Raw genomic sequence first — 20,316 nt, 5'->3', positions numbered from 1 at the left:
ACTATATTTTATATTAATTTCTTCTTTGTAGTTGTTCATTATGAGTCTTGATGAAGTTTTATAATGATTTATATAAAAAAAAATTATAAAAATAGTATATAGAAGTTTTTATAAGTAATATGCAAAAATCAACGAGTCAATTTTCTTATCATTTTTTAGTGGTTTTTGGTGATATGATTTACTTTAAATAGCTCATAATTTTGTGGACCTCAGTTTTCATTAGTAATCAATTATTTGATAAAATATAACAAAAAGTCTTTTGGGGATTTATGAAAATAGTTCAAAACCATATTACTAATTGTATTTATGTTATAAAGCATGGGTCCAGATATTATTAACCCAATTTTCAGTCTAATTTCTTTACATTTTTCTTCACAGTTCAAAAATCCCACCTTGAAACAAACACTGAAGCTCTGAATCTCCATTTTTAACACTTATCTCAGCTGTCAAGATTGGAAGATAGAAATCTGTTCCAAGTTTTTAACTTTCTTGTGGTAATCAACGTTTTTAGCACTGATCTCAGCTGTCAAGATTGGAAGATAGAAATCTCTTCTAAGTTTTTAACTTTCTGGTGGTAATCAAAGTAGTTGAAAATCAACTGATCAATGATCATGTAGTTGCTTGCTTAGTTTGAAGATCCTGAGAAGAAAGAAAAAAGGAAAATGAGTGTTGCATTGTCTTTGATGACTTTTAATCTTCATGAAGATCAACAAGAAGATAGTCCAAATTCATGGGTGAAGAGGAGAGATTTATGTATAAGTGTCATCACTAGTTACTCTCCTATGATTCTTTGTACTCAACAAGGTGCTATTTTGTTTCCACTTTTTATCTTTTGATATACGTAGTTGTGTTTGCGGATCTTGCTTGTGGGTTGTTCTTTTGATGAAATGGGCGATCTGGGTTGTTCTTGGTTTGTGTTTTGGAGGTGGAATTTTGTTATTTTAGGATGTAGTTGAGTTTTGCTACTGGAATGTATGGCCAGTTAATAGGTTATTGTTTAAACTTTAGTTTTGTTTTGGTAACTTGTTTATCTGAAATGCTTGATCTCAGCTTGTTTCAGATGATATTTTGAGCATTTTTTTTCTATTGGTGGTGATGGTATTTTTGTTATTAATTAAACACTTTCTATATGGTTCAGGTGTTAAATCACAGTTGGATTATCTTCAGCAGTGTTTGCCAGGTAACTTTTTTCTTTGATGATTTACTTCTGAATTTCAGATTTGTACTGATAGTTGAAGTATTTGGATGTACTATTAAAGTTCAGATACTAGTGTCAAGAATTTCAGATATTTGGAGCTAAAAATTTCAGCTAATGTGCAAAACATACACAAGAGAAGCAATTCGAAGTAACATTAGTACTTTTCATATCTTAGATTTTATTCCTTTAACGACACATGATTTCTATTTTTGCAGAAGTAATATTATAAGTAATGGGGCTTTTAGCGTTTAAGCTTGTTGGGAATTTAAAACGTTGACTTCTTATGTATGAAATGACCAAACACTCCTTTCCCATCGCGTCCTAAACCTGATTAATTTTATTGTATTCAATGCTTCTTTACTATGATCTAGCCTATGATCAATTTGGAGTATCAAGAAAAGGACCTGAAGACACTTCAGACGAACATTGCACCATCTTCTATGACAAGGAAAAGGTACTATATCTACTTGTTGGGCCAATTTGGCTGAGTTTTCTAATTTTGTTTGTCAAAAGATTGGTACTGCCAGTCTGCCTTAACGCCACTTTTATATTAAATGAAGGTAGAGCTGCTAGAAGGTGGAACCTTTTGGTTGTCAGAGTCACCTTCTGTGCCTGGAAGTAAAGCATGGGGTGCTGAAGTTCCATGTATTGCTACTTGGGCTATATCCTTCCTATTTTACTTCACCAACTTAAATTGTCTGTCTTTTCTGAAATCCTTTGCTCTTATAAATTATTAACGTCATATGTGAGTGCCAGTGGTTCAACTAGTAAAATCTCTTGGGTTGGTATAAGGTCCGAGGTTGGTACCCTTCTCACATGGGTGGAGAAGGCATTTATTACCATTATGCTAGTTGTAATAAACAGTTTTGAACATTATATATTACAGAAGAGCATTGCTTGTTTTGTTTCTTTGACATGATGCCCACACATTCCAACTGAAAGGAGTTGAACCGCCAGGATTTTCATTTCAAATAGTGAATACGAACATGGATGAGTTTACTGCACGTGCCCGCAGACGAAGTGCTTTACTTACTTGGCAGCACATTGCCTCCTTACCTCCTAGTTTGCCAGTTATATACTGTGGTGGATTCAACACACAGAAGGAATCAACTACAGGACGTTTTCTTCTTGGGAGATCAAGGTATTCTTTGGTATATATTAATGTAGCTATTTTTCTTTTTAATAAAAATAATTGTTCCCTTTGTCTTCTTTTATCCTTCTAGACAATGCCCACCATATTATCTATGGAGTTTCAACCTGAACTCAACATTTTAATTTTTTATTTCTATCTCAATGGCCCTTGTCCTTATTTTAGCATATCCACCATTGATAATGTTTTTCTGCGCTCTGTTGTGCATGGAAGATGCTTAGAGCTGATTTGGTATTTAGTCTTTCCTGGGACTTCATTTCTCTCTTTCTCCTTTTTAGTTATTTATTTATTTTCTTTTGGGGCAACTTGCCCAAAGATATTCCTTCGATTTCTGATTTTGGGAACAAGATATTGTGTCAAATCAAGTTGGATACTCGGATTCTATATTTATTCAAATAAAAATCATCTCCAAAAATGCCTATTTCAGTCAAAAGTTTTACTTGGACTTTAGGATGGAACTTCTGATTCTGTTGGTTTGGAGGAAATGAAATTTGCAGAAATGATATCCAGATGCTGTTGCAGCATTTTTTTCAAGAATTGCAAACTTTAGCAGTATTTTTAAAGAATTGCAAACTTGAGGATCATTGATTCTGTTCTACATTTCTAAAACATATCCTTTTAGCTGAAGGAATTGATTTCACCACAGTGAAAAAATAAATTCCATTGTTCTCTAAGTTTAAAGCATTTTATATTGCCCAACAATAGAGTGTTAAGTGTGACACATTTTCTTTCCATACATGCACTTAAATTTAGATAAATCCAAATGCAACTCCCCAGAGTTTAGTTTGAGGGGAATATATGTAGTTCAGTCTGACAGCTGATATGGCGCTGACTGGATTGCCACTGCCTTCTGTCTATGCATTGCCTGCAGGGAACATGGTGTAGTGGGAGACATGCGAGATGCATGGCCTAATGCTCGGATGCGGAAAAATGTTTCCCTCATACGCACCTATCATGGATTCAAAGGTTATCACTCTCAACTTTTTGGGTGCTTTGTTAGTATGATATAACCACCGTAGCCTATCTTTATTGTTTGATATTGCTGCTTGTTAGGTAACAAGCAAGGAGCTCTTGAATTTCTCAAGTTGATTTTTAGAGCACTCTGCCTCTGCTGGGATCGCCAGACACAGGATCTACACATTGACTGGATTCTTTTCAGAGGTAGATCTCTGATTCCTGGTTCGTGTGAAGTTGTGAATGATAACATTGATGGGTGTTATCCGTCCTCTCACTATCCCATATTTGCTGAATTTATACTTCCTCGTACTGTGAGAGTGATTGAACAACCAAATAGTACTCAAGAAGAAAACTAAATCTCATTTATTTCAAGGATCACTCATTCCCCCCTCTTTTACACTGTTGAGCTTGAAGCCAAACTGTCATTGTTAACTTTTAGTACACAAATGCTTTCTGTGGTGATAATGGATATGGATCTTCACTTGTCGAGGAGGGTTTTCCCATGGGGCAAAAGGAAGGAAGGGGGACTTGTAAGTTGTAACATGTGAAGAGGTGTTTGGAGATTGATTGTGAAGGTATTTAAAAAATTTGGTGGAATTGTAAGGGAGTGTTTTCAAAATGATTGTTGTTAAGTTAGTTCTTTTTGGTGTATCGAAAAGTTGAGCGCATAGGCTACTCTCGTGAAAGAGAAAGAGTAATGTGGGATAGGGAAATGATTCATTTGTTGTGAAGTCTTCATGCTAGTGTCTATTTCAAGAATTAATAATGGGAATGCCTGATTTGTTTCTACTTTAATGATTGGTAATCTTATAAATTTCCGATTTAAGAATGCTGCTACTTCATTTTCATTTCAAAGGATTCTGCTACTTATGCAAGAAAGTTGGAAAAACACATTTATCTAGAAATCTTTTTGTGAAGTACAATGCTTTTGACTTCGCATCTGACTCCTGCTAGTTAATAAGCCTTGGCTATGCTTGATGGTTGATACTAGAGGAACTTGACCCATTAGCAAGAGAAGAAACAAAAACGCATTTAAATGAGAATTTTAAAAAAAAAAAAAAACCGCCAATTTCCCATGAGCCGCAAAATACTCTCTGAAAATGTTGTATCCTGGTTATTTACTGCTGCCATTTAACATTTCAACTGGTGTTGTGAACAAGATTAAGGGTCAGTTTACACCTCTAAAGGATTTTTTGTTACGATACTACATAAATTTTACGTTGCATGCCCAATTCTAGGCGTTGAACTCAGACTACTTGAAAAAATAAAAACGCGAGATTGCAGCATACAATGGTTGTAACTTGTAAATCTAGTTTTACTCTGAGATTAATCATGTATCTTATAAATAAATAAATAAATAAAAAGAAGTTTTTTTTTTTTTTTAATTCTAAGAATCAGGAAGCAGGATTTTGGGATTGATTTTGAATTGCATGTGGGTGGTCTAGATATTAAAAGTTATGATAGCACAAGTGCAGATTTAAAGATCATTGCGTACGGCTTCAAATTAACACTATCTTCTTCACAAAGATGTCCATCAATGCACCCTACTGCAAATACAAAGAATAATAAATTATTATTTGTTAAAGCACGCAAATCTTGTAGCTTAAAACAGCAAACTCAATTAATGGGTCCACGTCTGCTAGAATGTCGCTATGCCTCCCCCTTTTGTTGGGTATTCTTTAATCAACTTCAAACCTAACATGCAATTATTTTTTGTGTTTTAGTTTGTTTAATTTTATGGTTCAATTACAAAAACTATGACAAAAGTGCGTTTAGGTTGTTGGTTGGGTGTAACATGCAAGTGCTTTCTCAAAAAATTAAGGGGGATAAATTGTTACAGTTCTAGAATCTTTATTTATTTATTTATTTATTTTCACAAATTACAATTTCACTACCAATTAAATTAGTTATTGTATATGTTAAAATTATTATAAATAAAAAAAATACATGTGTTCGAACTTTTCTCGTACATTTTGATGTAACAATATTATTTATAAACTCATTTATATACAACTGGGAAAAAATGCTTAAAAAACTTTAACCCATCTTTTAAAATTAATCATTACAATTAAGAAAGGAAACTGCAAGAAGAGATAACACATACCATTTGACTCAAGAGAGTTTATTTGTAAATTATGATCATTCCTCATTTGAGAAATCAAAATCAAATCAAAATGCAAGTAGTTCTAATTAGTGGGGAATAATTACCATCATGCACTTGGCGCACAATCTTCTGATCAATCTCCGCCGTACATCACATACTACATCCCTCAATGAACGGCCAACAGGAGAGTTAAAGAAAAACAAAAGATCACTAAATAATCAAAAACTAACTAAAAGGGAATAATAATATCTGGATCCCTATTTCTTATCAAATCACAAATAAAGACATAATTTTCCATTTTTTATGTGGGTCATTGCTCTTAAACTGTGTTTAGAAAATCATTAACTGATTCAAATATTTGACTATTATGCTAGTTATTAGTTCATTGAACTATGATCATCACGCACTTTATGGTGTGCGATGGATATGTGTTAAGTTTTTATCGACAGGATCATGTTGTTGACCCATTAGTCCCACCAACATAATGTCGACCTGCATCTAGTTGTGCACCATAAAATGTGTGACAGCACACATAAGATTAGGTCTTCAATTTATTAATTTAAAATTTTGACAATATGATAAAAAAAAAATAGAGTTAATTTAATAGTTTACTCTCACTTTTTTTTTTTTTTTAAATTCAGTAGTAAAAATACATATTTCAAATGTAAAAAATTCCCAGTAGTTTGTAACTATAAACATGCAATAAACATATGAGTACATAGTTCATAGATGATCAGCGTGTTGAATGCCAATCCGTAATCAATCAGAAGGCAAATCTACTGCATAAATTCTAAGGGTGTGTTGAGTACATAGCATATTAGGACCTTACATAACATTGAACTAATGCAATCTAATGTTTGGCTTCAACATCTCACCATCTAGTTGCACCATGTCACCACGAGCCTATGACACCACCGATTATCTCTCGTGAATCAGTCTCATGTAAAAAGAGAAATAAATTGAGTTCAAAATTATTTTGATCAAGACAACGATGATGGTGTTCAAAAATTATTTTCAGCAAGAGCGGATCTCCCACGTCGACAACATTGTAGTCACAGCAACAACAATAGACGTAATAAACTCTGGTGGTGCTACGACACTTGAAGGCAATTATGCGCTGGTGTTAGTAATGTTTTATTTTTGTCATTTGATATTTTTCTTTTTGAGTAATGATACAGTCACAAACTCTTGTATAAATTTATTTTGTACAAACTGATACGACATGATAAGATTGGTTGAATTAAATATCACTTGACCCACATGATTTATTTTTATTAATTTATATTTTCATTCGACCAATAAATTAATGTCACATCAATTTGTACAAAATAAATTTATACAAGAATTTGTGATTGTATCATTACTTTTTTTTTTTTTTTAATTCAATTCTAATTTGGGAAGTTCAGATTAAAAACCGGGGCCCAGAGGGGCCCGAACCGCATGTGGGAAAATTGGGCATGATCCCGAATTCATGCATTTGTTGTCTCAATCCGGGCATGTCCAACCCCGGTCCGAACCCAGTGTTTTGCCAACCCTAACATCACCAAAAGAAATTGATGCTTCGGCCTATGATGCACCGATCACCGATGGCTTCACCTTTGCCAGCTAACACCTGCTACTCATTTGTTATTCCTGTATTTCTTCTTCTTCTTCTTGTCCATCCGTCATCGAGGCTCTCTGTGTCTGTCTCTCTCTCTAGTATTAAAAAGAACGCTAAACACACAACGACAAATCACAAAACAGCAAAGCATATTACCAGTTAAAAGGGAAGTGGGTGTTCCGTTCTAGATCCGTCTGAAGCCATGGCGGGTCCGAAACAAGTCGTATTGATCATCTCTGTGTTTGTGCTTCTTGTTCATTATTCTCAGTGCTTCTATCTTCCAGGTGTCGCTCCTCAAGATTTTCAGAAGGTCAGTTCTTAAACGACATGTCGTCTGGGTCGTGGGTTCATATGAGTAATGGATTTTGCTTAGATCTCTCGTATAAGGAACTATTGTTAAAAAGATGTGATTTTTTTTTCTTTATCGTTTTGTTTAGCTGAAAGTAGGAAAATTAATCAAAAAAATGGATACCTTTTTAACTGTTTTGACTGTTATTTAGCTTTGAAAGTGGAATGACTATCAGACTTTCTCATTCAAATTTCTATATTTAATGTTCGTTTGTGTTTAGTTGAATGTTTTATTAGACTTCTGCAATATGAAGGTCATTTTTTGAATGACTTTGGTGGTCAGAAACAATCATGAGATGAAGCTCTGTTGTGACTTTGAATTTGCAGTTGAGCTTTCTGAACGAATTACCACGACTCTCTTGGATCCGTTACATTAAGTGTCTTAGTGGTGATCTAGTTGAGAGATACTTTAATCTTGCGTAGACTATACCCACGATTGCTTTGAATCTATTGATTAAGTGGGGTGCTAGTAGATCAATTGTAAAGCAGCAGGCTCATTCTGTTGGAATTGGACTTGCTTGTGATTCCACTTGTTCTAATGGCAATTTTGTAGTTTAGAAAGTAAATGGTCGATTTAGAATTATAGATGTAATTGGAATTGAACCCAGGTTAGGTCTTGCATATTAAGCACACTTACCATCAAAGCTTATACTATTTGAATATGTACTTGAAGAGGTAACTAACATAAGTCCTCACACTTGAATACAATTGTGCCATATTGCTTAGAACTTTAAAGGCACTATTGTGCTCCTCTTGTACATGTAATGTGTAATATCATTACATCCCATGCTGCTTGCTCATGTTAACTGGCTTATATCCACATTGGAATAGTGTCTGTAAATGGTGAATATTCTATATGTGAAAAGCGTTGAACTGTTCCAATGTGTTTTTCTTTTGTGCATCATTTTTGTCTGACCTTGGACCGAGTACTTTCTGATGACATGAAGTTATTTTGTGGCTTTTACACTTTTGCACTGATGCAGGGGGATGAGTTGAAAGTTAAAGTGAACAAACTGACCTCAACAAAAACACAACTTCCATACTCCTACTATTCCCTCCCTTATTGTAAACCAGAGCGTATAGTTGACAGTGCAGAAAATCTTGGAGAAGTTCTTCGTGGCGATCGAATTGAAAACTCTCCTTATGTGGTAAGTTTATGTTTCTCAAGTAATTTACTCATTGTTTCTTTGTTTTTGGTTGACTGGCTGACAAAATTTATCTTTTGCAGTTTAAAATGAGAGAACCGCTGATGTGCAATGTTGTATGTCGTTTAACGCTTAATAAGAAAACTGCCGACGAATTTAAGGAAAAGATAAACGATGAGTATCGGGTGAACATGTGAGACATTTATTCAGTGACTTTAAAATTTAATTTTTTTCTTTCTTGTGTACACAGCAAAATGTTATGATGTTTATGGAATAATCTTTTGATTTATGATGTATTTACAAAAGGATCTTGGATAACCTTCCTCTGGTTGTTCCCATTCGGAGACCTGATCAGGAAAATGGTATAGTTTATCAACAAGGATTTCGTGTTGGTCTCAGAGGACAGTATGCTGGGGTATGTGATCTGTATCTATTTGGAACATCAAAAAATTTGTTGAACAATTTGATAATTTTCTGTACTTAAAATTGTTTTCAGAGCAAAGAAGAAAAGCATTTTATCCACAACCACTTGGCGTTCACCGTCAAGTATCACAAAGATCCTCAGGCAGAAACATCAAGGATCGTAGGATTTGAGGTCAAACCATTCAGGTCATTTTTATCATCTCCTTGTACGAATGTGTGCTAACTTCTCTTGTCGGTGGCAGTTATGCATGTGTATTGATACTGACGCATTTTGGTGAATCCAGTGTTAAACATGAGTATGAAGGTGATTGGAGTGAGAAGACGCGTCTAACAACCTGTGATCCTCATGCAAAAAGGGCTGTTACCAACTCTGAATCTCCTCAAGAAGTTGATGATAAGAAGGAAATTATATTTACATATGATGTGGAGTTCCAGGTAAGGTCTTATATCTCTTGACACTGTATTGGGTGCCTGTATGGTTGTATGACAGTGTTGTTTCTTAATAATTCTTACCCATTGTCTTACCTTGCAGGAAAGTGATGTAAAGTGGGCATCTCGTTGGGATACCTATCTTCTGATGGCTGATGATCAGATTCACTGGTTTTCAATCGTTAATTCTTTGATGATTGTTGTTTTTCTCTCGGGGATGGTTGCTATGATAATGTTACGTACTCTTTACCGGGATATTTCCAAGTACAACCAATTGGAAACTCAAGAAGAAGCTCAGGAAGAGACTGGGTGGAAACTAGTCCATGGGGATGTATTCAGGCCTCCGGCAAATTCAGATTTACTTTGTGTCTATGTTGGGACAGGTGTTCAGTTTTTTGGAATGTTTCTTGTTACCATGATCTTTGCTGTTCTTGGTTTCCTCTCTCCTTCAAATAGAGGTGGGTTAATGACGGCCATGCTCCTGGTTTGGATATTTATGGGCTTACTTGCTGGGTATGCTTCTGCTCGTCTCTATAAGATGTTCAAAGGAACAGAGTGGAAGAAAATCACTCTCAAAACAGCTTTCATGTTCCCTGGAATTTGCTTTGCCATTTTCTTTGTCCTAAATGCTTTAATTTGGGGCGAGAAATCCTCTGGTGCAGTGCCATTTGGAACCATGTTTGCTCTGGTCTTTTTATGGTTTGGCATTTCTGTCCCACTTGTCTTTGTGGGTAGTTATATTGGTTTTAGAAAGCCAGCAATTGAGGATCCTGTGAAAACCAACAAGATCCCAAGACAGATTCCAGAGCAGCCCTGGTACATGAATCCCATCTTCTCTATCCTAATTGGGGGCATACTTCCATTTGGAGCCATCTTCATTGAGCTCTTTTTCATTCTCACCTCAATATGGTTGCATCAGTTCTATTACCTATTTGGCTTCCTCCTGCTTGTCTTCCTGATTCTCATTGTCACATGTGCTGAGATCACAATTGTGCTCTGTTACTTCCAGTTATGCAGTGAGGATTACCTTTGGTGGTGGAGATCTTACCTGACTTCAGGTTCCTCAGCACTCTATCTGTTCCTCTATGCTGCTTTTTATTTCTTCACAAAGCTTGAGATCAGCAAGCCGGTGTCTGGAATCTTGTACTTCGGGTATATGCTGATCGCCTCATATGCTTTCTTTGTGCTTACTGGTACAATTGGTTTCTACGCCTGCTTTTGGTTCACGAGGCTTATCTACTCGTCAGTAAAGATTGATTGATCGGTTACAATTCAGATGCAAAAATTATTTGTGGAATCTGATTTATCCATGAACTTCCGCAGGTAACAGGGATTCAATTTTTAAGCTCAAATCACAGAGAAATTATTCCCACTTTTCGTGGTATAGGTTAGCTGAAATCACAGAAATTATTCCCATTTTTCTTGGTAATTCACACTTTTTTCCATTGGCAGTTCTAGGTCTTACCTCCTTGTTAATTGTTGTTCTTTCTTCGCTGTTTTGTACGAGACATGACAGGATTGTTACCCACTATTCTGTGGCATCAATGTTTATTATATAAATGAAAAAGAGGAATTCTTGTGATGTAAATGTTTTGTGCCATCTTCTTTGAAGTCTCCAAGAAATTAACATTTGCCGTTATTTATGTTGGTTTTTTTTTTTTTAAGTGAGAGTGAGGAGTGTAAATTTCTTACACTCTAATGTTTACTTACAAATTTGAAGGGGGTTTGTGAATTCCACTATGAGAACCTCACCTAATTTTAAAGTGGGGATTGAGATTTTCACTCTTATGGAAAAATGTGAATCCCCGCTCTCATCTTCTTTTTTTATCTTTATATTTAATAAAATAAAATAAATAATATCATATTTATTTAAATAATATTATTATATTATTTTATAAATTATATTTATTAAAAATAATAATTTACATGAATTCTAAATTAAAATTACTTTAAAATAATATTATTGTACTCAGAGAGAATTAATAATAATATTATATACTATTTTTATTTAAAAATATAATATTATTATATTTATTTAATATTATTAATAATAAATATTTTATTATAAAAATATTAATTTTATACTATATTATTAATAATAATATTTCATTTATGTTACTTTTATTAATAAATTTTTATTTACATAATTAAAATTAAAATTAATAAAAAATTATGATTTATATAATAAGAATATTAATAATTATTATTAATTGATAAATATAATAAAATAATTATTTTATTTTTAAATATATTTTTATTAATTTTTAAATTTAAAACTATAATTCTTTAAATAAAAGTAAAATTACAATTTGAAATCATTTACTCTCGATTCAAAACAATGTAAACACATAAATTAAATTCTAATTTCAATTTCATACTTCAATACTTCAATTCCAGTGTAAATAAACAACTTACTCTCACTCCACACTCTTAATCCTATGATTTCCACTCATCAAGATTCCCACTTTAATCCAAAATGTAATTCCAAGATAAAGAAAGCAGCAGCAAAGCTTTTACAGTTTAACATTTTTTTTTCCCCAGCAGCCTTAACAAAAACTGTAATTCCAAGATAAAATGTGTATGATACAAAGTTTCCGCTTGTAAGTAAAATCAGAGAAGTAGCAAGTTATGGGCAGTTTAAATGACTCGTCAAGGTATAGGCAGTTTAATCAGCATCTTCAGCAGTGAAATCAGGTTCTGGAGGTTTCTGTAGTTTCACCAACTCTCTAGCACTCTTAGCATTCCTGTTTCGATGTACCCCTCGAAGTGCATTTGCTGCAAACCTGGTAGCTAAGAAGGTGGCACCAATGCTATAAGAACCTCCACCTGTGCTGCTGCTTTGGACTCCTTCTGATGCTTCTTCTTCTTCTTCTTCTTCCTTCCGTGTTTGCTCCATTTTCTTTCTCTTGGAATAACGACGCCATGCAGCTTGTATGAAGCAAGCTGCCCAAGTCCTCCACTGCTGTGAGTAAAATCGGAAGGTGTGTTGAACCTGTCTACTGTGAAGACGCCTGAACTGACTAGCGACGAATTTTAACTCTTCGGCCATTAGGGCAAAAGCCTCGACCTCTTTCAAAGCCCGCACTGTCCTGGTAGAGGATGGGAGGTTAACACCAGATTTGGGATCCAGTGCCCAAGTTAGAAGCTCCTCGCCACAGAAATCTCCTTCTTTCAGAAAACCGCGGTTGAAGAAGCCACTCCTTCCACCATCTGTCGTTACACTTTCAAGGCGGCCGCGTATAATAAAAAGCATCTCATCAACTGGATCTCCTTCTCGAACTATGTAAGTGCTATCTGTAAATAAACATGGCTTCAGGCGCTCACAAATGGCATCAAGTAACCTCTCGTCCATATTCTCAAATAAAGGTACCTATAGAACACCAACAAAGCAATTCATAACTTCCAACTACATGAGAACTGGCAAGAAACTATTTTGAAGAGAAGGCAGAACATGCAGAGTGCAAAGCAATTGGATAATTAGTAAGCCAATGACCAAAATGTATCCATACTTTCACAAGACAGTCCAATCATGTCCTAACCAAACATTTTGACACAGTGCATCTCTTCGGCATACGGTATGATTTTCATTTGAAAACTGATGAAAATTAAACCAATCAACAGAAATCAATAAACAATATTTCCCTACTTTCAATCATTCAGATATGCATAAATTACCCAAACTACATAATAATAGTAAACACAGTACTGTGTTTTTAAAAAAGATGGAGCATGCTTTTAATTTTTTAATTTTTTATCTTTCTTTGTCACATACCCTATCCCCACCCTACCCCATGCACAAACGCAAATTAAAGCTACCCACCCCAAGATTGGCGTGAGGGGGAATCGATCCCTCCAGCTTCCACTGCAAAGGCCAACCCAACTAGGTTATCCCCTCAGGGATAACATGTTTCCATTGATTCATTCAAGATTTCTACAACTTACAGTGAGCAATAAGCAGGAGCACTATGATGCAAACCGATTAATGAAAACTTTTAGCTGCAAATTGTTTGCAAAAGGAGCAATGTGAAACAGTAATAAAACCAACCAACAAACAACATCATTATCACCACGCGAAAAAGAAGAAATATAATGACAGAAAAAAGTGGTGAAAAAAATCAAATTAACTTACCCTCCTAACCAAAGCCAAGCAGAGGTGCCTCTTGATGTCTCTCCTCAGATCCTTTGGTAAGCTTTGAACCAAATTCTCTTCATCCACCCCACGTGTTTCTAACCACTTATATTGGTCATAACGTCTTACCCGTTCCCTGAGATCTGGTGGCAGCAAGCGATGATGCATCCATTGTTCTGAGTCACGCCTTTTGATCCTCATTTCCTCGAGTCGAATAGTCAAAGATTGAAGATAGGTCTGTCACAATAGGAAAAGTAAGAATTTTGGCACAATTACCCTGCTTGATCCTATAAATTTCAATAATGGATTAGAAGAAACCCTTAATTATAAATAAAATAGCCCCACACTATACAAGACGTGAATGATTATTCAATTGAAGAACAAACTACATGCTCAGATCATAAGAAAGCATGATCCCTGCCAGTTTAACTTCTTGTCCCACCTTATCTTTAAATGCACATTGAATCAGTTAATATGATCGAAGCATGCATCAGCTAAACTAAGTAATTGCTTATACATTTACACAACTCTTAAGAGAATATATTCATCTTATAGCCAGATATTCAGAAATCAAGTCTTCTTAGTGCAATTCTTGGGATCAATTTGTAGCCAGGGATTGTAGTCACTAGATTCAACGCCACTATAATCAACTCATAAACACGCATAAAATTCACAAGAGCTTCAGCTGTCTCAGATGTACAATAATAAATTATGTCCAAAATTTTTGCCAGTTACAACACTTGAGAAAGAAGACAAAATGAATCCAAATGTCAGTGAAGAATTTACCTGCATATTGCCAATCAGAAGAGCAAAGAGAATGAGACCAAAAATGGCTAGTGCTATGGAAAATATGACCTCTCCAGGAAATGTGCTAGTTTGAAGCCCCTGGCCAAGTGTACTGCAGAGAAATCGGCGCCGGGGAAGGGGGGGGGGGGGGTGGAGAACAATTAATACTTAAATTTCAGCATGATATATTCTGACTTCAGATCAAAATAGTAGGTGTTTCTACTTTGCATAACATTGCCAAGTTATCTCAGGTAATAAGTTAACTAAAATTTTCCAAAACAAAGAACTACAACTATTGTGATGAACTGCAAGAAGTGCAACCCTGTACAACAGTTACTAGGTTTGTTGAATGCATTACTTTGCAATAGATTATGTATAAAGATGAAAAGCCACATTTGTTATATTTTGCAAACAACAACAAATCATCATAATTCAGTCACATAAGATAAAGACAACACAGGCACAATATAGGACAGCAGCAATTAGGTCTTCTAGAGGCTTTTTGGAAGAGTTGTTTTGGAGGTAAAGATTGGAACAATGAATCTGCCACTTGGGACTGATAGCTGAAAACTTAATAAAGCCATGGTCATGTTGGATTGCAAAGAAGCTCTGTTCAACCAACTCTGTCCCTTTCCACAAAGAGAAATGAAAACCTCTTTTTTTTAATTCACTGGTAAAAATTTCATTACCAAAGTGAAATCTGCATCCCTCACCACAGTAGCAGCTTACAGGACCTGGCAAATTTAATTCTCTCAGACTTGCAGAACTAATACTTTCGCTACCCACAATCATTGTGCCCAAATCATATTGCTTCCTACACAGCAATTTTAGTGCTTTAATTTCTAGGACAAGCCCCCGACCTTCCAAGATGGACCTCACAACATGTCAGGAAAGTGAAACTACATCTTCCAAGCCAAATATAGGATGCTTGACACTTAATATTAACATATATAAATTAAGTGCCTGACACTTGATATTAATACATATAAATTAAGTAGCACCTTGATGGACAAAAGTTCTATTACCTCAAATTCTGCAGGCCCCACCACAAACAGTAACAGTACTTGGAGAAAAACTTCTTAGATGAAACTATGCCAGATGACAATGCCTGTGAGTAGATACCAAAATCAAAAGGTGGATCATCTTCATCTGCTGAGCACTTCGACTCGAGTGTTGTATTGCTGATGTCGTGCCAGGCAGCATAACCTGTCATATCTTGATTTCCACAGTACAGAAAATCTTTAGTACAATTTGCAGTCACGCTACAAGCCTTCCGCCAGCAAGTATCATTGCGTTCTAGAGCTAATAAGTACCACAATGCCCCAACTACCTGCAAAATATCATCCAAAATTACATTAAATTTTTCCCCTCAGATAAAAATACATGTTGGCATCTGCTAAAAATAAACAATTTGATGTAAGAAAACGGTGGAAACCAGAAAGATGACAGATTTAAAGAGATGGCAGAATCGCCTGCACTAATCAGAGATCAAAACTGTATGTCTGTTATTAAAACCCAAGGTCAAAAAAGAAGGATAGAAGGAAATTATAATATATAATAAAATTTATACATCAGAAACTGAAGTGGCAAGAAAAATCACATCAAACAGCATCCAATAAATGAACACAAAAGCGAGCAAAGATAAATAAATGAAGAAGCTTTTTCTAATCGGACAAGGATGCCAAACTGGAAGAAAAGGGACTTACATGACTGGCAAGCATGTATAACAGCAGGTAATATGCAGCACCAGCCCAAGCAGTTTCAGCAAAGACACCTGCAGTCCTTTTCAGCTCTGATGTTAGGGGCAAGATACGAAAAAATCTGGGGAAATACTGGAACAAAACAATGAAAAATAAAGCCTGTTTTGTAGCCAGGACATCTGAACCATTTGATCTCAGAAGAAACCTCCAAACAACAATCTGCAATTTTCAATGAAAAAGAATGCCAATGAGAAAGCTATAACAGACATTTATTGACATCCTACAAAATTCAAAATCATGATACAGTAATGCCATTAAGCTAAAGGGCTGTTTGTCACCACACTTCTGAATTTAACAATGAATATGTGTTACATGGCAACATTGGATGTGAATAAACAAGTATGCAGCATGAAGCGAAGAATTTCCAGAGATATTTTCTGTTAAAATTAAAACTATATCACATTCCAGTAAAGAAGGAAAGAAAACATTAAACACAACATATTAGAGACTTAAAACAGTGACTTCCTAATTTACATGCAAGTCTAAAGTGATAAAGCATAACATCAATCATGGGTTATTCACCAACAGATGAAGGTGTGGAAGTGGAGGAGAACATGGCACTTAAACAAAGGAAATAATCAATTTTAAGCTATAACCAAGAATGCATGGATTATATGCTTTTAATTGCTTGTGGTTGAAGAAACAAAAAGCTATAAATGTTATTATCCAGTGTGCATATCAATTTATTAATTTATGAACTTTGGTGGAATAATTGATAATAAAGACAAGCATCTCCTCCACAAATAAAGACTGATTGCGTAGATCAGCAAAATATAGATGTCCATATTGTAAATAGCTGCAGAGGAAACTAAAAGAAACTAAAAATCCCCTTACATATACTTTTAGATTACCAAGTACCAATGTTGATTTCAGCAACTGAAGTCCCATAAGCCAAATAAGAAATGAGGCAAATAAGAAAAACTGAGTTGACTACAGTATATAAAGAAAACTAGCATACTGCTCATGCATGCTTGTAGATCTAGGACTACAAAATAAAAATAAAAATAAAAATGAGTTAGGCAAACATACAGCAAATACAAGAAACTAATACAAAGCAAAAAGTTGAAGTGAATTGCGTCGGGACAATAACAAAGCACACAAACTTGAAGTTAATAAACATTAGGTTGATGTTTTAAACCTGTGGTAGGGGGAGCACAGCTAGAAAATCAATGATGAAATACCGCCTCATGTATCGCTTGGCTATTTGTGCAGGATCTATTACAAGTTCACCCCGTCCAAAAACCCGAGATGATGGGGCAATAAATGCAGTTCGAAATTGTAGAGCCATGTGCAAAAGATAGAAAACATCAACAATTGTACGCAATGTTGTAGCTGTAATTGCCAACTTTCGATCTATACCAAGACACTTTGATGAATCATTGATGACTGGAAGATAAAAGAATAGTGGGTCCACAGATACTGCCAGAATACATGATATTACAAATAATTTATTGCAGAACAAGAGGAGTTTGTCCTGAGGATCAAATATCTTCTTTTCTGACACCTTAAGATCTTCTGGAAATACAGCCCTAGAAACCCCAAATCTAAGTGATCGACCAATTGACTTAAGTCCTTCAGATCCCTTCCTAATTCCTCTCTTGAAAGATGTTGTATTGCTGGCATGACCAGTTCGACTTAATCCCTCGACGTTGAATCCACATCTTCTCACTCCTGTATCAGAAGATGACGATAATCTAGAGTCCAAGTCATCCAACCTAGAAAAGTGATAAGACAAAACCCCAAAAAAAAAAAAAAATTAGATTCCTTTAAATGTTTAAATTCTGAAATTCATATTAGGATATAAAAAATAAAGATGAGGAAAATTCATCAAAGCAAGTTTATGGTAACATGATACACAGTGTCCAATCTAGAAAGGCAACTTATTTGCGTTATCCATGAAATTAGAATAGAGGGCAACATTCAATATCCAATTTTTGACTCTATGGACTTGACTGAATGGTTTTCGAGCAATTTTCTTTACCTGACCACTCCAGTTAAAATCTTGGGATATAAAGGAGACTAAAAAATTGATTTAGACTTTGTCCACCCTCCTATCTTTAGGGGGAAAAACCTTGAAATTCTGAAAACTGTATTACAAAGTGAGTTAAGAAACTAGATGTCTTGGTCCACTCCCAAACTAAAGAAAGCATGAAACTCAATTAAATGTAGTTTAGAAGTTTAGCATCCGAGGTGATCACCAATTCACTAATCTAGCTAACATTTAATATCCATGGTTCTTCAGCATAAACCTGGACAAATCAATTCAATAACATCAAAATTCAAAAAACTGAATAAAATTTAACTTTCTAGTCCTGCACAAACATCCAAGGCCAAATCTGCCAAATACAAAACATCAGACATCGGAATAAATTTAACTCTCTTGTCCTTTGTGAACATCCAAGTCCAAACCTAGATGGTACCTGACAAACTTCTCTTGCTGGCCATCCATATAATACGATTTGTAACCACAATCAAACATTTTTTACAGTTGAACACAAAATACCCCTGCAAACCAACAAAAGAGTTTATTAAAGCAAATATAAATTGACATGAAACAACATCAACTTCAAGGCTCAGCATGCAGGCCATGTAAATAATGCAAACACTAACCCACCAAGCAAATATCGGCTTGAACCTTCCCGTTTCAGTAAATAGAAATGTTCACAAAGCATGAAGATCAGGGTTATATTTGCACAGACCAGGTTGTAGACAGTAAAGCAAGAACATGAGAATTGTCTCACAAATGATTGCTCAAGCCACTACTATTTGAGATTCATAACACTACATATGGCTGTTCATAGCTTACACTTTTGGCCACAAAAGAAATTTCAGCAAAAATAGATACACTTTTCCTACAAAGCATGGCCTCATCGATGTCACACACTGCAAGTACTCACTCAGAGCATTACAGAATGAGCTTTCCATAAAACCCAAGAATAATACAAAATTATTCAAAAAGTCAAACCCATGTTTTACCATCACTCGGAACATCTTATCAGTCGATATCTTAGATCTCCAAAATAATTATAACCTGATTCTAATCTTACGATTATTCTTTTGTTTTCCAAAAGATTGACAACAGTGTTTTTTTCTCAACTCCTCTCCACTATGAATACCTAATCTCATAACTTCAATGAAAAGACTAACTTTAAAAAAAAAACTTTTTTCAATAAAATTAAACTAATAACAAAGTCAGTTCACTTCATAGATTACAAGCACAGTCGTTTAGAACTCGAGTACCGAAATTACACTAAAATCTAACACAACTTCAGCTATCATGCAACAAAATTAAAGTAAAATTAAAACCTGCAACAAACAATTAATAACTAATAAGTATTGATCTTAATAAAATTGGAGACAAGAATAAGAAAATCAAAAGAAAGAAAAACTTACAGTGAAAAAATGGCTTCTGCTTTAATTTATCAGTTAATAATTTACAGAAATTTGAAGTGAAAGATTTGAAAGATTTGCATGCTCTCATAAGAAAACGAGAAAGAGAAAAAAGAAAGTCAAAAATTAAAAATATCGTTTACGAAGACGGCACCCAAAAAAAAAAATAATAATAATAATAACTTGACGATTTTGGCCCCGCGTTTTGCTCGATTGGCGGCTTTTATTAATTGGGTTTTTATATATCTATATATTCACTCCTTGATGAGAAATTACGGATTTCTCTGCGGCATTAATTTTTACAATATTAATAATAGAGTCATTATAAATTCTTAGATTTAAATGTTTTAATTTTTATTATTAATTTAATTTAATAGATAAATAATTAATTATTTAATAATTAATACATAAAATTTAAGTTCATGGAATATAATTTTATTTTTTTAATTCTAAAAATATTTTCTAAATCACCAACAAAATTAAAATTAAATATGTAAATATATAATTAATTTAGATGTGTAAATAACAAATATGAATTATTTAATTTTTAACAACACATGTTAATTCAGACACATTTTTTATTTATAATTGGGACAATATATTTTAAATTCTTAATTTTATTCATTGTCTTTTTTCTTTTTTGAAATTACTCATTGTCGGAAGATTGAGTTGAATTATTGTTGCACTATTTATTAGTCTAGTAAACTTTTGTTGAAAATGAGATAATAATAAGAAAATAAACTAAGATTCAATTGTGTTAATATTAAAAAACATATATTTTAAAAGGAAATATAGAAGCATTGATAGACTATACTAATTTCTTTTTATTATTCAATCCTTAGAAAACATGGTCAGCAGATTTGATAATTAGTAAATTAAAATTAAAATATTATCCTA

At 34.3% G+C, this 20,316-nt stretch overlaps 3 protein-coding genes across 5 annotated transcripts; 2 read left to right on the top strand and 1 right to left on the bottom strand.

The window, feature by feature from the left end:
• Positions 1–402: 402 nt before the first annotated feature.
• Positions 403–4,092, top strand: LOC18053829. The gene is made up of 7 exons (XM_006453549.2): positions 403–804; positions 1,139–1,180; positions 1,570–1,652; positions 1,759–1,860; positions 2,125–2,339; positions 3,220–3,314; positions 3,402–4,092. Exons 1-7 carry the CDS (start codon positions 663–665, stop codon positions 3,659–3,661), a joined length of 939 nt encoding a protein of 312 aa, XP_006453612.1. The 5' UTR covers positions 403–662; the 3' UTR covers positions 3,662–4,092.
• Positions 4,093–6,863: 2,771 nt separating this feature from the next.
• On the top strand, positions 6,864–10,942 carry LOC18053827 (transmembrane 9 superfamily member 8). The gene is made up of 7 exons (XM_006453547.2): positions 6,864–7,319; positions 8,341–8,505; positions 8,586–8,695; positions 8,809–8,917; positions 8,999–9,111; positions 9,210–9,360; positions 9,458–10,942. The coding sequence occupies exons 1-7, from the start codon at positions 7,212–7,214 to the stop codon at positions 10,613–10,615; spliced, it is 1,914 nt and encodes a 637-aa protein (XP_006453610.1). The 5' UTR covers positions 6,864–7,211; the 3' UTR covers positions 10,616–10,942.
• A 755-nt stretch (positions 10,943–11,697) lies between these two features.
• LOC18053826 (probable cyclic nucleotide-gated ion channel 5) lies at positions 11,698–19,549 on the bottom strand. Of its 3 annotated transcripts, none has more exons than XM_006453546.2 (8): positions 19,423–19,549; positions 18,450–18,534; positions 17,168–17,744; positions 15,976–16,188; positions 15,295–15,599; positions 14,270–14,381; positions 13,484–13,720; positions 11,698–12,724 (listed from the first exon to the last, which is right to left on the bottom strand). In XM_006453546.2, exons 2-8 carry the CDS (start codon positions 18,506–18,508, stop codon positions 12,020–12,022), a joined length of 2,208 nt encoding a protein of 735 aa, XP_006453609.1. In that variant the 5' UTR covers positions 18,509–18,534; positions 19,423–19,549; the 3' UTR covers positions 11,698–12,019. The 3 variants fall into 3 exon arrangements, with proteins under 3 accessions (XP_006453609.1, XP_024048233.1, XP_024048234.1); XM_024192465.1 differs by lacking the exon at positions 19,423–19,549 and adding an exon at positions 18,640–19,294; XM_024192466.1 differs by lacking the exon at positions 19,423–19,549 and adding an exon at positions 18,644–19,294.
• Between the last annotated feature and the right edge of the window lie 767 nt (positions 19,550–20,316).

The sequence above is a fragment of the Citrus clementina genome, unplaced genomic scaffold (assembly GCF_000493195.1).
Source record: "Citrus clementina cultivar Clemenules unplaced genomic scaffold, Citrus_clementina_v1.0 scaffold_1, whole genome shotgun sequence".
In the NCBI taxonomy this organism is placed as follows: domain Eukaryota; kingdom Viridiplantae; phylum Streptophyta; class Magnoliopsida; order Sapindales; family Rutaceae; genus Citrus; species Citrus x clementina.
The sequence above is the reverse complement of the archived record's forward strand: the minus strand, read 5'-3'. Positions and strand labels throughout refer to the sequence as shown.

Coding starts and splice junctions, on each gene's coding strand:
- LOC18053827 (XM_006453547.2), top strand. CDS start 7,212: ATGGCGGGTCCGAAACAAGTCGTATTGATCATCTCTGTGTTTGTGCTT. Junction 8,918..8,998: donor TCAGAGGACAGTATGCTGGG/GTATGTGATCTG, acceptor AATTGTTTTCAG/AGCAAAGAAGAAAAGCATTT. Junction 9,112..9,209: donor TTTGAGGTCAAACCATTCAG/GTCATTTTTATC, acceptor TGGTGAATCCAG/TGTTAAACATGAGTATGAAG.
- LOC18053826 (XM_006453546.2), bottom strand. CDS start 18,508: ATGTTTGATTGTGGTTACAAATCGTATTATATGGATGGCCAGCAAGAG. Junction 15,600..15,975: donor TATACATGCTTGCCAGTCAT/GTAAGTCCCTTT, acceptor GATATTTTGCAG/GTAGTTGGGGCATTGTGGTA. Junction 12,725..13,483: donor GCTTGGCTTTGGTTAGGAGG/GTAAGTTAATTT, acceptor GGTGTTCTATAG/GTACCTTTATTTGAGAATAT.
- LOC18053829 (XM_006453549.2), top strand. CDS start 663: ATGAGTGTTGCATTGTCTTTGATGACTTTTAATCTTCATGAAGATCAA. Junction 1,181..1,569: donor TCTTCAGCAGTGTTTGCCAG/GTAACTTTTTTC, acceptor ACTATGATCTAG/CCTATGATCAATTTGGAGTA. Junction 1,653..1,758: donor TCTTCTATGACAAGGAAAAG/GTACTATATCTA, acceptor TATTAAATGAAG/GTAGAGCTGCTAGAAGGTGG.